The sequence below is a fragment of the Salmo trutta genome, chromosome 2 (assembly GCF_901001165.1).
Source record: "Salmo trutta chromosome 2, fSalTru1.1, whole genome shotgun sequence".
Lineage (NCBI taxonomy): Eukaryota > Metazoa > Chordata > Actinopteri > Salmoniformes > Salmonidae > Salmo > Salmo trutta.
In genome coordinates, this window is record NC_042958.1 from 47,216,745 (window position 1) to 47,234,737 (window position 17,993).

At 44.3% G+C, this 17,993-nt stretch overlaps 1 protein-coding gene across 1 annotated transcript in view; it reads left to right on the forward strand.

Moving 5' to 3' along the window:
* The first annotated feature begins 911 nt into the window (after positions 1–911).
* Positions 912–17,993, forward strand: part of LOC115156101 (heparan sulfate glucosamine 3-O-sulfotransferase 6) — a 31,778-nt gene continuing 14,696 nt past the window's right edge. The window contains exon 1 of the mRNA XM_029703405.1: positions 912–1,462. Within this exon, the coding sequence (XP_029559265.1) occupies positions 960–1,462 (503 nt within the window). The 5' untranslated portion in view covers positions 912–959. The remainder of the gene's footprint in view (positions 1,463–17,993) is intronic.

A 17,993-nucleotide genomic window follows, 5' to 3' on the forward strand; every position in this document is an offset into this window, starting at 1 on the left:
AATTTGTTATAACTTAAAAAAATTTTAGTTGCTTTGAGTTCTCATTTAGTTCTGAGTCAGTACCACATAAACATTTTAAGTAATAGTGAGTTATCCTTGACTTTGAGTTCAACTTACTTATTTTAGTTAAAAATGCCTTGGGGTTTACAGTGTATAGTTTGCTGCAAGTTAAAATCATGAAGTGGCCCTCTAAAGTGACAACCAAGTTAACTGTATAGGCCATGACATGTATTGCACAACTGGCTGTGAATAAACTGGAGAATAGGCGTACATAAAACTAAAAGTGGATAAATTATGACTTATTACATTTAAAAGGGTCATAATCGGTCGGATATAGCTCCTCTCCTCCGCGTGCACGCGCTTTGAATTGATCTCCGTTTTCCAATAAAAATCCGTTGGAATTAAACAATCAAAGACAGTTAAATGCGGAGCGCAGCGCACACTTTCCTGAATGACTGACGCTGGAGAGAGGGAGGGAGAGAGGGAGAGAAAGGGCGAGAGAGAGGGAGGGAGAGAGGGAGAGAGAGGGGGGAGAGAGAGAGAGAGAGAGGGGGAGAGAGAGAGAGAGAGAGAGAGGGGGGGCGAGAGACGGACCCCATGACGCGCAGTCCCTGGAGACCCATGGAGGGAGACGGCGGGTAATCCCAGGGAGAAGGATCACTCCAGCCATGCGCCGCGAATATTAAAAGCTGTAGACTATACTACATGTCGGTGGGATCGACTAAGTGGGTGAATATTTGGACATAACACAGGAATTGATCCCTTGACGCGCACAATGAACCGCGAAAGGGAAAGATGGGACGCGGGCAAACCGGCGACTTTGTTGGCAATTTTGTGGAATCCACGTAGCGTCACTATGGAGCCTTTATTTTCTCTGAGCTGCTCAAAAATCTTTCGTGTCTTCACAGAGGTGAAGGAAGTTAAGTGAGCTGAGCTTGCAGTAGAATGGTCCTCCTCGGATGGGACTCCTCGGGAAGGCGATGGCAGCTTTTCACCACAGCAACCCAACGGACAGGGACATCAGGAGGGTCCTCCAAAAACTTCTAATCATGCTCTCTCTGGGAATAATCGGTGTCTCTCTTTTCTACTTCCTCGCGGGATGCTGCGAGTCGGACATAAGGGAAAACTCCGTCTCCCACAGACCTGCCAGTGAGTTTCTTTTATCAGGATGGTATCATGACAGAAACGGGACGTTGTATAAGGACGTTGTAATGGTACAGAATGAAGATGGATACCCAGTAGCTGGAGAGGGGAGCACAATAACGTCGGTTTTGGAGACGAATAACTCGGTTAAAGATTGGATGGCGACACGGCGGTTACCCCAAGCCCTCATTATAGGGGTAAAGAAGGGTGGCACGAGGGCTCTTTTGGAGTTTCTCAGGCTGCACCCGGACATCCGCGCGCTGGGCTCTGAACCGCACTTCTTTGACCGGCATTACGCACGAGGTTTGGACTGGTACAGGTACATATCGTGGTTGTCACTAGTTACCACAGCCACAAATGCATAAACCCCGCCCATTTATATAATTCCGTTTCTTAAAATTAGATTTTTTAAAATCCTAACCTTAACCTTAAATTAAGACCAAAACGAAATGTTTTGTTTTCATCCATTTTTAAGATGTAGCCCATTTTGACTTTGTGGCTGTGCTATCTAGTGGAAACCACATATCGCATGGACGTGTCTGTTTTTTTATAGAATGGGAGTTGATGTCCAATGAATTTTGTTTGAGTGCATTTCAGTACATTTAACTCCATAGACATGTTTTCGCCTCAGTGCACCTACAGCTGTAAATCAGATGGTTATTGTTTATTGCTTCATAATGCATGCATGGTGGAATTAGTCGGTCATTCATTTTTACAGAACGATTTGCATAGAAAAAAGTATTCAGAAAGTATTCACACCTCTTGAGTTTTTCGACATGTTCTTGTCTTACATTTATTATTAAATTTAGATGTTTTGTCGATAGCCTACACATAATACCCCATAATGTCAAAGTGGAATTATGTTTTTTTTGTCAATAAGTGTTCAACCCCTTTGTTATGGCAAGCCTAAATCAGTTCAGGAGTAAAAATGTGCTTAAGTCACATAATAAGTTGCATCACTTCCTGTTGAACAAGGAATGAGGGAGAGCTCGGTTTGTTGTTTTGGAAAGTTTTGAAAGTCTATTGTCTGTTGGCATCAGTTGCTGGAACCACTACTATCTGTCCAGTGATTCTGCCGACCAAGGCCAGGTCTGAGGAGCTGTTTGGCGTGGCAGCTAGCCTAGCTGCTAACTAGCTGCCTATCAAGATATCAAGCCATGGAACTGCGGATTGTCCCGGGCTTGTGGCTGTCTAGATCCCTGCTGTTTGTTGTTGTTGTTTTCAATCTTCCCTGTGACCTGCCCTGTCTGGAACTATGAGGAGTAACAGCATAACCTATGTTGCTACCATGACAAAGACCAAAGCTGGCGGGAGTACCGTTGAGGACAGTGAAGGTGAAGGATCTTTTAAATGAACAAAAATATACTGCTCAAAAAAATAAAGGGAACACTTAAACAACACAATGTAACTCCAAGTCAATCACACTTCTGTGAAATCAAACTGTCCACTTAGGAAGCAACACTGATTGACAATAAATTTCACATGCTGTTGTGCAAATGGAATAGACAACAGGTGGAAATTATAGGCAATTAGCAAGACACCCCCAATAAAGGAGTGGTTCTGCAAGTGGTAACCACAGACCACTTCTCAGTTCCTATGCTTCCTGGCTGATGTTTTGGTCACTTTTGAATGCTGGCTGTGCTTTCACTCTAGTGGTAGCATGAGACGGAGTCTACAACCCACACAAGTGGCTCAGGTAGTGCAGCTCATCCAGGATGGCACATCAATGCGAGCTGTGGCAAGAAGGTTTGCTGTGTCTGTCAGCGTAGTGTCCAGAGCATGGAGGCGCTACCAGGAGACAGGCCAGCACATCAGGAGACGTGGAGGAGGCCGTAGGAGGGCAACAACCCAGCAGCAGGACCGCTACCTCCGCCTTTGTGCAAGGAGGAGCAGGAGGAGCACTGCCAGAGCCCTGCAAAATGACCTCCAGCAGGCCTCAAACGGTCAGAAACAGACTCCATGAGGGTGGTATGAGGGCCCGACGTCCACAGGTGGGGGTTGTGCTTACAGCCCAACACCGTGCAGGACGTTTGGCATTTGCCAGAGAACACCAAGATTGGCAAATTCGCCACTGGCGCCCTGTGCTCTTCACAGATGAAAGCAGGTTCACACTGAGCACATGTGACAGACGTGACAGAGTCTGGAGACGCCGTGGAGAACGTTCTGCTGCCTGCAACATCCTCCAGCATGACCGGTTTGGCGGTGGGTCAGTCATGGTGTGGGGTGGCATTTCTTTGGGGGGCCGCACAGCCCTCCATGTGCACGCCAGAGGTAGCCTGACTGCCATTAGGTACCGAGATCAGATCCTCAGACCCCTTGTGAGACCATATGCTGGTGTGGTTGGCCCTGGGTTCCTCCTAATGCAAGACAATGCTAGACCTCATGTGGCCGGAGTGTGTCAGCAGTTCCTGCAAGAGGAAGGCATTGATGCTATGGACTGGCCCGCCCGATCCCCAGACCTGAATCCAATTGAGCACATCTGGGACATCATGTCTCGCTCCATCCACCAACGCCACGTTGCACCACAGACTGTCCAGGAGTTGGCGGATGCTTTAGTCCAGGTCTGGGAGGAGATCCCTCAGGAGACCATCCGCCACCTCATCAGGAGCATGCCCAGGCGTTGTAGGGAGGTCATACAGGCACGTGGAGGCCACACACATTTCTGAGCCTCATTTTGACTTGTTTTAAGGACATTACATCAAAGTTGGATCAGCCTGTAGTGTGGTTTTTTCCCTTTAATTTTGAGTGTGACTCCAAATCCAGACCTCCATGGGTTGATAAATTGGATTTCCATTGATTATTTTTGTGTGATTTTGTTGTCAGCACATTCAACTATGTAAAGAAAAAAGTATTTAATAAGAATATTTCATTCATTCAGATCTAGGATGTGTTATTTTAGTGTTCCCTTTATTTTTTTGAGCAGTGTAGTTCTGCAAGCAGTTGTTAGAACAACAAGAAAATAGCTTGAAATGTTTTGTCCAAATACTAGTGGATTCAACTAATAAAAGAATAGCCGACCTGAAGAACAGTTTGCAGTTCTCCCAGGATCAACTCGATGAGTTTAAATAGGAGAGCGGCAAGATGACAGCAAGCTGTAAGTCATTGAGAGAGGACATCAGTTCTGTGTGTGAATCTATGATAACAATGACAGAGAAATCAAGGCGTGACAACATGGTTGTGGACGGAATTGCAGAATCTCCACATGAGACCAGGATGGAGTCTGAGGACAAAGTGAGGGAAATGATCTTGGAGAAACTGAAGATGGACCAAAGGAAAAATTGAGGTGGAGTGTGTCGACAGGACTGGAAAACCCACCACCAGCACAGGTGACAGGCCCAGGCCGATAGTGATCAAGTTCCTGAGGTTCAAGGACAAGGTAGCTGTTCTGGAAAGAGCCAAGAACTTGAGAGGAACATATATCTTCCTCAACGAGGACTATCCTAAGTGTGAGGATCGACGCTGGAGACAGGTAGCAGGTACAGGGAGACCATTTAATAGACAACGGACATGAAACAGGATAGGACCAGCATCTGGACAGGGGACAAAATAATGACATCAATGCTGACACAGGGATGAAACAGAGGAAACAGACAGATAAAGGGGAGGAAATCAAATAATGATGGAGTTCAGGTGGGTCCAATGAGGTGCAGGTGCGTGTAATGAAGGTGACAGGTGTGCGTAATGATAGGCAGTCTGGCGCCCTCGAGCACCAGTGAGGGAGAGCGGGAGCAGGCATGACACTAAAGCTGCCAGAAGGCTCCACCCTCCCTACCAAAAGCCTAGAAGGATGAGAGAGCCAAGCCTATGGGTTCTTAGCTTCAACCCCTCAGCACACACACACACTTACACACACCAACTGATTAATGGATATTTTTTTCTCTTGCTTTGTTTTCTATTTTCCATATTATATCTATCACTGCTGCTACCCAGGAAAGGGCTGAAAATAGCCCATATTAATATATGTAGCCTTAGAAATAAGGTTTTTGAAATATATAACTTTCTAACATCAGATAACATTCATATATTAGCCATTTCAGAGACTCATTTAGATAATTAATTTGATAATACAGCAGTAGCAATACAAGGATATAACATCTATAGAAGAGACAGAAATGCTTATGGGGAGGTGTTGCTGTATATATTCAGAGCCATATCCCTGTAATGCTTAGAGAAGATCTTATATCAAGTGTTATTGAAGTGTTGTGGTTGCAGGTTTACCTGACTCATCTAAATCCTATTCTTTTGGGGTGTTGCTATAGGCCACCAAGTACTAACAGTCAGTATCTAAATAATGTGTGAAATGCTTGATAGTGTATGGGATATAAACAGAGAGGTCTACTTTCTTGGGGACCTGAATATTGACTGGTTATCATCAAGCTGTCCAATCAAGAGGAAGCTTCTCACTGAAACCAATGCCTGTAATCTACCTACCCAAGAATAGTTAAGTGGCCATTAGTGGTTCGAACAGCAGACCTTTCAGCTTCCTGCCGGCTCTTAGCAAACTGTTGGAAAAAATTGTGTTCGACCAAATACAATGTTATTTCTCTGTAAACAAAGTAACAACAGACTTTCAGCATGCTTATAGAGAAGGGCACTCAAAATGTGCTGCACTGACACAAATTGAAAGAAATTGATAATAAGAAGATTGTGGGAGCTGTACTGTTAGATTTCAGTGCGACCTTTGATATTATTGACCATAACCTGTTGTGGCGAAAACCTATGTGTTATGGCTTTTCAACCTCTACCATATCGTGGATTCAGAGCTATCCATCTAATAGAACTCAGAGGGTTTTCTTTAAATGAATCCTCTAATGTCAAACATGTAAAGTGTGGTGTACCGCAGGGCAGCTCTCTAGGCCCTCTACTATTTTCTATTTTTACCAATGACCTGCCACTGACATTAAACAAAGCATGTGTGTCCATGTATGCTGATGATTCAATCATATACGCATCAGCAACCACTGCTAATGAAGTCTCTGAAACCCTTAACAAAGAGTTGCAGTTTGTTTTGGAATGTTTGGCCAGTAATAAGCTGGTCCTTAACATCTTTAAAACAAAGAGCATTGCATTTAGTACAAATCATTCCCTAAGTTCTAGACCTCAAGCCTCTCGAGTGGCGCAGCAGTCTAAGGCGGTGTCAATACAGGTTCGAGTTCGATCCCTGGCTGTGTTGTCTCCGGCCGCGACCGGGAGACCCATGAGGCGGAGCACAATTGGCCCAGCATCGTCCTGGTTAGGGGAGGGTTTGGCCGGCCAGGATGTCCTTGGCTCTAGTTTTATCTTGTCTTCATTATTGTCCAATCATTTGGTCAAGCGCTGCAAAGAAAGGCCTAGGTAAGCTGTAGCTGGCCCAGAACAGAGCGGCACATCTTGCTCATCATTGTAATCAGAGGGCTAATATTAATACTATTCATGCCAGTCTCTTTTGGCTAAGAGTTGAGGAAAGACTGACTGCATTGCTTGTTTTTAGAAGAATCATTAATGTGTTGGAAATTCCAAATGGTTTGCATAGTCAACTTACACACAGCACTGACACACACACTTACCCCACCAGACATGCCACCAGGGGTCTTTTCACAGTCCCCAGGTCCAGAACAAATTCAAGGAAACGTACAGTATTATACAGAGCCATGAGTGCATGGAACTCCCTTCCATCTTATATATCGGAAGTGAACAGCAAACCTGGTTTCAAAAAACAAATAAAGCAACCCCTCTCCCCCATGTGACCTACTTGTTGTGTGTATGTACTGACATGTATGTGGAACTGATAGATACACACACACTACATGCAAATTGTGAAGTGTTTTGTCTTTTTCGTTATGTGTCAGACTCCAGTAAGACTAGCTGTCACCATTGGAGTTGGCTAATGGGGATCCTAATAAATCAAATCAAATGCATGGACTCACTCTGTGTGCAATAATAGTCTTTAACAAGATTTCTGAATGACTACCTCATCTCTGTACCCAAGACACAATTATCTGTAAGGTCCTTCAGTCGAGCAGTGAATTTTAAACATAGATTCAACCACAAAGACCAGAGAGGTTTTCCAATGCCTTGTAAAAAAGGACACCTATTGGTAGATAGGTACAAATAAAAAAGCAGACATTGAATATCCCTTTGAGCATGGTGAAGTTTTTAATTCCACTTTGGATGGTGTATCAATACACCCAGTCATTACATAGATAAAGGCGTCCTTCCTAACTCAGTTGTCGGAGAGGAAGGAAATCGCTCAGGGATTTCACCATGAGACCAATGGTGCCATTAAAACAGTTACAGAGTTGAATGGCTGTGATAGGAGAAAACTTGAGGATGGATCAGCAACATTGCAACAAGGCACTAATGTAATACTGCAACAAATGTGGCAAAGTAATTAATTGTTGTCCTGTGTTATGTTTGGTGCAAATCCAACACAACACATTACTGAGTACAACTCTCCATATTTTCAAGCATAGTGGTGCCAGCATCATCTTATGGGTATGCTGAAAACGGTTGCCTAGCAATGATCAACAACCAATTTGACAGAGCTTTAAGAATTTAGAAAATAATGATGGGCAAATGTTGCACAATCCAGTTGTGGAAAGCTCTTAGAGACTTACCCAAAAGACTTGCATCTGTAATCCCTGCCAAAGGTGCTTCCACAATATAGTGACTCAGGGGTGTCAATACTTATGTAAATTAAATATTTCTGTATTTCATTTTCAATACATTTGCAAACATTTCTAAAAACATATTTTCCTTTGTCATTTTGGGGTATTGCTGTAACACAACAGAATGTGGAATAAGTCAAGGGTAATAAATACTCTCTGAAGACACTGTACTACACCTGTACTACACCTGTACTACAGCCACTGTACAATCACTGTACAACCATTGTACAACAACTGTACAACACCTTTACTACAACCACTGTACAACCACTGTGCTACACCTGTACAACACCTGTACAGCCACTGTACAACCACTGTAGAATCACTGTACAGCCACTGTAGAATCACTGTACAATCACTGTACAACCACTGTACAATCACTGTACAACCACTGTACAATCACTGTACAACCACTGTACAGCCACTGTAGAACCACTGTGCAATGGTAACAGTATAGCTTCCGTCCCTCTCCTCACCCCTATCTGGGCTCGAACCAGTGTCCCTCTGCACACATCGACAACAGCCACCCTCAAAGCATCGTTACCCATCGCTCCACAAAAACCGCGGTCCTTGCAGAGCAAAGGGAACAACTACTTCAAGGTCTCAGAGCGAGTGACGTCACCAATTGAAACGCTATTAGTGCGCACCCCGCTAAAAAGCTAGCGTTTTCACATCGGTTACACAACCACTGTACAACCACTGTGCAACCACTGTACAACCATTGTACAACCACTGTGCAGCCACTGTACAGCCACTGTAAAGCCACTGTACAACCACTGTACAACCATTGTACAACCACTGTGCAACCACTGTACAGCCACTGTACAACCACTGTACAACCACTGTGCAACCACTGTAACCCCACTGTGCAGCCATTGTCAACCACTGTGCAGCCACTGTGCAGCCACTGTGCAACCACTGTGCAACCACTGTACAACCACTGTGCAACCACTGTGCAACCACTGTGCAACCACTGTGCAGCCATTGTCAACCACAGCCACTGTGCAGCCACTGTACAACCACTGTGCAACCACTGTACAACCACTGTGCAACCACTGTACAACCACTGTGCAGCCATTGTCAACCACTGTGCAGCCTGCAACATGGAAAGATCACGGGAATAATGTTTGTTGTTGTTGGCGTATTCAAACATACCCATTGCAAACTGGTCTAGTTGACAGACAGAGGGAGACTGCCAGCTGGCCATGCTAATCTGAATGTGTGTGTATGTGGGTGTATGTGTGTGTATGTGGGTGTATGTGTGTGTATGTGTGTGTGTGTTTATTTGCAGGGAGGGTCTGGATGAGTTATCACAGAGCAATCATCTCTCCAGCTGAGGCCAGATGTTACCATAGTCGGCTCCTACTGATCCTAGAGTCACACACACACACACACACACACACACACACACACACACACACACACACACACACACACACTTACATTCCCCAACACAGGGTTATAGTGTGTGTGCATGTAGCATAAACTGTAACTACATAACAGATTAAACATTGGATTAAAATCTTATCATCTAGGTTAGAGAGGTTGCGTGGAACTGAACGGTTGGTTTAGGATGCAGTGATGCACATTGGTGTAAAGTACTTAAGTAAAAGTACTACTTAAGTCGTTTTTGGGGGTATCTGTACTTTACTATTTATATTTTTGACAACTTTTAGTTTTAGTCCTCTACATTCCTATAGAAAATAATGTGCTTTTTACTGCATACATTTTCCCTGACGCGCAAAAGTATTTGTTACATTTTGAATGCTCAGGCAGAATTATGGTCCAATTCACACACCTATCAATGCATTGTCATCCCTACTGCCTCTAAATTAGCAGACTCATTAAATACAAATACTGTGTTCTTAAATTATGTCTGGGTGTTGGAGTGTGCCCGTCTGTCCGTTACAGTTTTTTACACAATCTCTAGGACCCATTTCTCAATACTTAGGTCACTTTTTCAAAACTCTTCACACAGTTCTCATAACCAACTTTCAGCTTGGCACAGCAGTTCATTTCACATCCAAAATGCACTAAAACTACCAAATCACTTCATACATGTCTCAAATCAACTCATTCTTCCATAACACTAGCAAAGGTTGTCACCCAACAAGCACACGTTGTCACTCATAAAACAACGACCTAAACAACACTAACAACAGGTAGCATTACACAACATTTTCTTCTGTCAAATGTCTTCACAAAACAAGAATGACACCTCTCTACTGTTTAGAATTCACTGCAGTATATGTTACAGGAATGAATCAGGCATGATGCAATATGCTTCAATATGTTTTATGTCATTTTTTTGGCATTGAGTGATTCCAAAATACAAGAATTTGTACATACACCATCTACCGATACAGATACAGTAGCAATGCTAGTCAACCCTGTCTTCTGCATTTGGCCACAGGTTCACATCCACATTACATCTCATCTTGGGCAAAACACCTAGGAAAGAATCTTTTGGCATGCCTGGTCCATCCCTGAAATCTTCTGTAGATATGTATCCAGCATTCCTTGCGCCCAGGAGGGACATTTGATTATGTAATTCATAACATAACATAACATAATTCCTCTATGGGGTTGAGGAATGGTGAGTAAGGTGGGAGGAAAAGTGACATCATCCTGGGATGGGCTGCACACCACTCTGTGACTGCACTGGAGTGGAGAAATGCCACATTGTCCCATACAATTACAAACGTTGGCCGATGTCACTGTAACCCTTTCCTCACCTGGCACAACCCTTCCATAGAGGTCATCCAGGAATGAAATGAGACGCTCGGTGTTGTATGGCCCAATTCGCGGTTTGTGTAACAGCAATCCATCAGAGGATATTGCTGCACACATTGTGATGTTGGCACCCCTCTGGCCCAGGACATCCACTGTGGCTCTTTTCCCAATCACATTCCTTCCTCACCGCCGTGTCTTGGCCAAGTTGAAACCAGCTTCATCCACAAAGATTAATATGTGGGGTGTTTGCCTGGCTTCAATCTCCATGACTCTCTAGAATAAATCCACAAGGCAATATAAGAGTTAGGCTATTACGGTAGTTTATATTATACCTAAAAACATGCCATTGTGTGCCTCTGCCCTGTTTGGTTTTGTTCAAAACCAGTTGTGTATTTTATAGTCATCTTACCTGAACATATTGGTTCCAGAGTTACTTGACTCGTTCAGAGTTCCTCTCAAAGGGGACAGTGTACACCTGCTTCATCCTGACTTGATGTTGTTTCAGGACACTAGAAATAGTTATGCTTACATTGTGCATATTTACAAATGTAATGTTGTCTGCCAACACTGTACCGAATCTCTGTGTTTTATGCCATTGTTTCTGATGACAATATCAACGATTGCAGCTTCCTGCACAGCAGTGAAAATCCTACCTCTCCTGCCTGTGGGAGGTAACCGTTGGGTCCTAAGCAGAAATACAAAAACAATTACACACAAGTGGGTTTGGAGGCTTTGCTCAATTTACTTCTATAGTGTGCAGTTCAGCCAGATGCTCTGGTAGAATGCGCATCTTACCGGTTGTTTGCCAGAAATTTCTCACAATAGATGCCACTGTTGGGCGTTGCAGATTTGTCTGCACCACTCTCAGACCAGCCTCTCTCATTGATAGACCATGATTTATTACATGATCAATTATAGTAGCCCTAATCTCATCTGAGACTACAGCACTTGATCTTCCTCTCAGTCTTCTTCCACCACTCTCCCTCTCCCAGCCTCTCTTCTTCCTCTGTCAGCACCTTCTCTATCACTGCATTATTTCTAAGATGTCCCCTTTTGTATAGATGGTAATGTAATTGAAAGACTAACACCTGGGTAGGAGTTCAGCTACAATGGGAATCAGCTGTGGTTGGTCTAATTGTTTTGATAATATTTAATGTTTTTGATTTGGAATGTATTTCAATACGGTATTAGTGTAGAAATGTAGCAAATTGCTGTCTTATTCAATTTTGTGTTATGTTAGGTTTTGAACTTAAGTTGAACAGTTTTGAAAAGAGTATGTAAACATGTCCAAATTGGCCTGTAGCCACATAGAGTTTTGGTCGTGGTTGTGTCTGAGTGAGAAAAGAATTCATGAAATTTGAAAGATGTAGTCATTGAATGCATTTTGTGCCAAAGCAATGAAAAATGATCCACAGTTTAGCCCACATAGACTGATGTTGTGTTCACTGTGAGAAGGGTTTTGAAAAAGTGAAAGTATTGAGAAATGGGTCCTAGCAATTGTAAAAAACTGTAATAAAAATTGTGCCGTCTGGTTTGCTTTAATATAAGGAATGTGGTGTACAGCATTTACTTCTGTTTTTACTGAAGAACGACAAATTAGTACTTTTTCCACCACTGTACTAAAGTACATTTAACACCTGATACTTTTATAATTTTACTCAAGTAGTATTTTACTGGGTGACTTTCAGTTTTACTTGAGTCATTTTCTATTAAGATATCTTTACTTTTACTAAAGTATAACAATTTTGTACTTTTCTACCACTGGTGATGCAGTATTGGTATTCTGTAACCTCTGACAGTGTGATTTAATGGTTACAGGGTCAGTAGGTGAGATTGATTGAAAGTTAGAGGTGTGTTTTCTGTGTTTTACCAACATGATATTGGTCACAAACACGCATGGACGCTCTTTCTCTCCCTACCTACCTACCTACCTTCCTTCCTCCACACACACACACACACACACACACACACACACACACACACACACACACACACACACACACACACACACACACACACACACACACACACACACACACACACACACACACACACACACACACGTTTACCACGTCTCCATTGTGTGTGTGAGTGTGTGTGTGTCTCAGTGACGTCCCAGAGTGACAACAGATTGTCCCATCCCCAGGACCAGATGGGGCACTGAAAGTGTCAGGCCACTTGACATCGCTGCCAGGCCTGGCAGGTTGACCCCTGACACCAGGTCAGTTTACGCCCACAGATAATGATGAGCTCCCAATTACACTACATAATTAACCATATATCATTACATCACCATATCTATCATTGGCTACACTGTAGGAAGCGGTACAGCATAAAGACATTGCAAGTACAGTTGATAAGAGCAGGGTCAGGTGCACAAAACACACATATATATATATATATTTTGCTTTTAAATAGGTATTTACTGGATAGAAAGGGAAAAAAATATTTTTTTAAATCTGCTTATTTAAATTTTTCCCCCCAGTTGGTAGTTACAGTCTTGTCCCATCGCTGCAACTGTGTTCTCCAAAACACGACCCACCAAGCTTCTTGTCACACTGCTCGCTTAACCTGGAAGCCAGCCGCACCAATGTGTCAGAGGAAACACCGTACAGCTGGCGACCTGAAGACAGCGTGCACGCACCCGGCCGCCACGAGAAGTCGCTAGAGCGCGATGGGACAAGGACATCCCGGCCGGCCAAACCCTCCACTAACCCGGACGACGCTGGGCCAATTGTGTGCCGCCTCATGTGTCTCCCCGTCTTGGCCGGCTGCGACAGCCCAGGATCGAACCCAGATCTGTAGTGACACCTCTAGCACTGCGATGCAGTGCCTTAGATCTCTGTGCCACTCAGGAGGCCCTATCTGATTTAAGGAAATTCAAATCTCTAGACTGAGAGGAACCACCCTCAACCAGGCAGGGAAGAGCTAGTCTCTAGCCTGAGAGGAACCACCCTCAACCAGGCAGGGAAGAGCTAGTCTCTAGCCTGAGAGGAACCACCCTCAACCAGGCAGGGAAGAGCTAGTCTCTAGCCTGAGAGGAACCACCCTTAACCAGGCAGGGAAGAGCTAGTCTCTGGAAGAGGACTGGGCTGAGGTTTTATCCTGACACTGTCTCAGATTCCTAGTTTTACTGACCTTGGCTTAATGTGAGGCCTTTCCAATTGCAAGGCTATGCTCACAGAGTCTGTGTAACCGATGTGAAATGGCTAAGTAATTAGCGGTGGTGCGCGCTAATAGCATTTCAATCGGTGACGTGTCACTCGCTCTGAGACCTGAAGTAGGGTTTCCCCTTGCGTTGCAAGGGCCGCGGCTTTTGTGGCGCGATGGGTAACGATGCTTTGTGGGGTGTCAGTTGTTGATGCGTGCAAGGGTCCCTGGTTCGAGCCCAGGTTGGGGCGAAGAGAGGGACGGAACCTACACTGTTACATTGATGCTGTTGACCCGGATCATTGGTTGCTGCGGAAAAGGAGGAGGTCAAAGGGGGGGGGTGAGTGTAACCGATGTGAAATGGCTAGCTAGTTAGTTGGCGGCGGTGGTGCGCGCTAATAGTGTTTCAATCAGTGATGTCACTCGCTCTGAGACTTGAAGTAGGTTTTCCCCTTGCGTTGCAAGAGCCGTGGCTTTTGTGGCGCGATGGGTAAAGATTCTTTGTGGGTGTCAGTTGTTGATGTGTGCAAAGGTCCCTGGTTCGAGCCCAGGTTGGGGCGAAGAGAGGAACGGAACCTACACTGTTACATCTGTACATAGTCAAAGCTTTCCTTAAGTTTTGGTCAGTCACAGTGGTCAAGTATTCTGCCACTGTGTACTCTCTGTTTAGGGCCAAATAGCATTCTAGTTTGCTCAGTTGTTTTGGTAATTCTTTCCAATGTGTTGAGTAATTCTCTTTTTGTTTTCTCATGATTTGGTTGGGTCTAATTGTGTTGCTGTCCTGCTGTCCTAATTGTGTTGCTGTCTGTTCACAAACACAAACAGACCCCACAGAGCCCCAGGACCAGCTTGCTTAGGGGACTCTACTCCAGGTTCATCTCTCTGTAGGTGATGGCTTTGTTATGGAAGGTTTGGGAATCGCTTCCTTTTAGGTGGTTGTAGAATTGAACCCCTCTTTTCTGGATTTTGATAATTAGCGGGTATTGGCCTAATTCTGCTCTGCATGCATTATTTGGTGTTTTACATTGTACACATAGGATATTTTTGCAGAATTCTGCATGCAGAGTCTCAATTTGTTTTTTGTTCCATTTTGTGAAATCTTGGTTGGCGAGGGGACCCCAGACCTCACAACCATAAAGGGCAATGTGTTCTATAACTGATTCAAGTATTTTTAGCCAGATCCTAATTGGTATGTTGAGTTTGATGTTCCTTTTGATGCCAAAGAAGGCCCTTCTTGCACTGTCTCTCTGCTCGTTCACAGCTTTGAGGAAGTTACCTGTGGCGCTGATGTTTAGGTCTAGGTATGTATCGTTATTTGTGTGTTCTGTAGAGGATGATGATTAAATCAAATCAAATGTCACATGCTTATTTACAAGACCTTACTCAACAATGCAGTTCAAGAAATAGAGTTAAGAAAATATTTACTAAATAAACTAAAGTGAAAAAAAATACGAATCTAAAGTGAACACAACAAAATTACATAACAATAATCTTTTCAGTCTCCTGAGGGGGAAAAGGTGTTGTCGTGGACTCTTCACAACTGTCTTGGTATGTTTGGACCATGATAGTTAATTGGTGATGTGGACACCAAGGAACTTGAAACTCTTGACCCGCTCCACTTCAACCCGTCAATGTTAATGGGGATGTTAATGGGGGCCTGTTCGGCCCTCCTTTTCCTGTAGTCCACGGTCAGCTCCTTTGTCTTGCTCACATTGAGAGAGGTTGTTGCCCTGGCACCGCACAGCCAGGTCTCTGACCTCCTCCCTATAGGCTGAGGATCAGCGTGGCAGATGTCTTGTTGCCTACCTTTACCACCTGGGTGTGGTCCGTCAGGAAGTCCAGCATCCAGTGGCAGAGAGAGGTGTTTATTCCCAGGGTCGTTAGCTTAATGATGAGTTTTGTGGGCACTATGGTGTTGAACGCTGAGCTGAAGTCAATGAACAGCATTCTCACATAGGTGTTCCTTTTGTCCATGTGGGAAAGGGCAGTGTGTAGTATGATTGAGATTGCATCATCTGTGTATCTGTTGGGGCGGTATGCGAATTGGAGTGGGTCTAGAGTTTCCGGCATGAAGGTGTTGATGTAACCATCAGCTGTCAGAGCAGCTTACAGATCATTTCACCTGTACACAGCCCAGCTGTAAATAGCCCATCCAACTACCTCATCCCCATATTGTTATTTTTTTATTTTTTTGCTCCTTTGCACTCCAGTATCTCTACTTGCACATTCATCTTCTGCACATCTATCACTCCAGTGTTTAATTGCTAAATTCTAATTACTTTGCCACCACGGCCTATTTATTGCTTTACCTCCCTAATCTTACCTCATTTGCACACACTGTATATAGACTTTTCTATTGTGTTATTGACTGTACGTATGTTTATTCCATGTGTAGCTCTGTGTTGTTGTTTGTGTCGCACTGCTTTGCTTTATCTTGGCCAGGTCGCAGTTGTAAATGAGAACTTGTTCTCAACTGGCCTACCTGGTTAAATAAAGGTGAAATAAAAAATAAAATGTGAGCCATGACCAGCCTTTCAAAGCACTACATGGCTACTGACGTGAGTGCTACGGGGCGGTAGTCATTTAGGCTGGTTATATTCGCTTTCTTGGGCACAGGGACTATGGTGGTCTGTTTGAAACATGTAGGTATTACAGACTTGGCTAGCGAGAGGTTGAAAATGTCAGGGAAGACACTTTCCAGTTGTTCCACGCATGCTTTGAGTACACGTCCTGGTAATCCGTCTGGCCCCGCTTTGTGAATGTTGACCTGTTTAAAGGTCTTGCTCACATCGGCTACGGAGAGTGTGATCACACAGCCATCCGGAACAGCTGCTGCTCTCATGCATGCTTCAGTGTTTCTTGCCTCGAAGCGAGCATAAAAGGCATTTAGCTCGCCTGGTAAGCTGGCGTCACTGGGCAGCACCGGCTGGATTTCCCTTTGTAGTCGGTCTTATTTTTCAAGCCCTGCCACATCCGACAAGCGTCAGAGCCGGTGTAGTAGGATTCAATCTTAGTCCAGTATTGACACTTTTCCTGTTTGATGGTTCGTCTGAGGGCGTAGTGGCATGTCTTATAAGCGTCCGGATTAGTGTCCTGCTCCTTGAAAGCGGCAGCTCCAGCCTTTAGCTCGGTGGGGATTTTGCATGTAGTCCTTGGCTTCTAGTTGGGAAATGTTCATACGGTCACTGTTGGGACGTCGTCGTCGATACACTTATTGATGAAGCCAGTGACTGAGGTGGTATACTCCTCAATGCCATTGGATGAATCCCGGAACCTATTCAAGTCTGTGCTAGCTAAACAGTCCTATAGCGTAGCATCCGTGTCATCTGACCACTTCCGTATTGATCGAGTCACTGGTACTTCCTGCTTTAGTTTTATCTTGTAAGTAGGAATCAGGAGAATAGAATTATGGTCAGATTTGCCAAATGGAGGGCGAGGGAGAGCTTTGTTTGTGTCTCTATGTGTGGAGTAAAGGTGGTCTAGAGTTATTTTTCCTCTGGTTGCACATGTGAGATGCTGGTAGAAATGAGTTAAAACTGATTTAAGTTTGCCTGCATTAAAGTCACCCGCCTCTAGGAGCACCGCTTCTGGATGAGCATTTTCCTGTTTGCTTATGGCCTTATACAGCTCGTTGAGTGCGGTCTTAGTGCCAGAATCGGTTTGTGGTGGTAAATAGACAGCTACAAAAAATATAGGTGAGAACTCTCTTGGTAGATAGTGTGGTCTACAGCTTATCATTAGGTATTCTACCTCAGGCGAGCAATACTTCGAGACTTCTTTAATATTAGACATCGTGCACCAGCAGTTATTGACAAATAACACACAACCCCGCCCCTCGTCATTCCAGACGTAGCTGCTCTGTCCTGCCAATGCACGGAGAAGCCAGCCAGCTCTATATTACCTGTGTCGTCGTTCAGCCACGTTTCGGGGAAACATAAGATATTACAGATTTTAATATCCGGTTGGTAGGATAGCCTTAATCGTAAATCGTCCAGTTTGTTTTCCAATGATTGCACGTTGGCAAATAATATGGAGAGAAGTGGTGGTTTACATAATCGCCTGCAAATTCTTACAAGGCACCCCGCCCTCCTCCCATCTTTTCCTCCGTCTTTTCTTCACGCAGATGATGGGGATTTGGGCCTTGTCTTGAGAAAGCAGTATATCCTTTGTGTTGGACTCATTAAAGAAAACATCTTTGTCTAGTTCGAGGTGAGTAATCGCTGTTCTGATGTCCAGAAGCTCTTTTCGGTCATAAGAGACAGTAGTGGAGTTCCTGGGCTGGCGTGGTTACACGTGGTCTGCGGATGTGAGGGCGGTTGG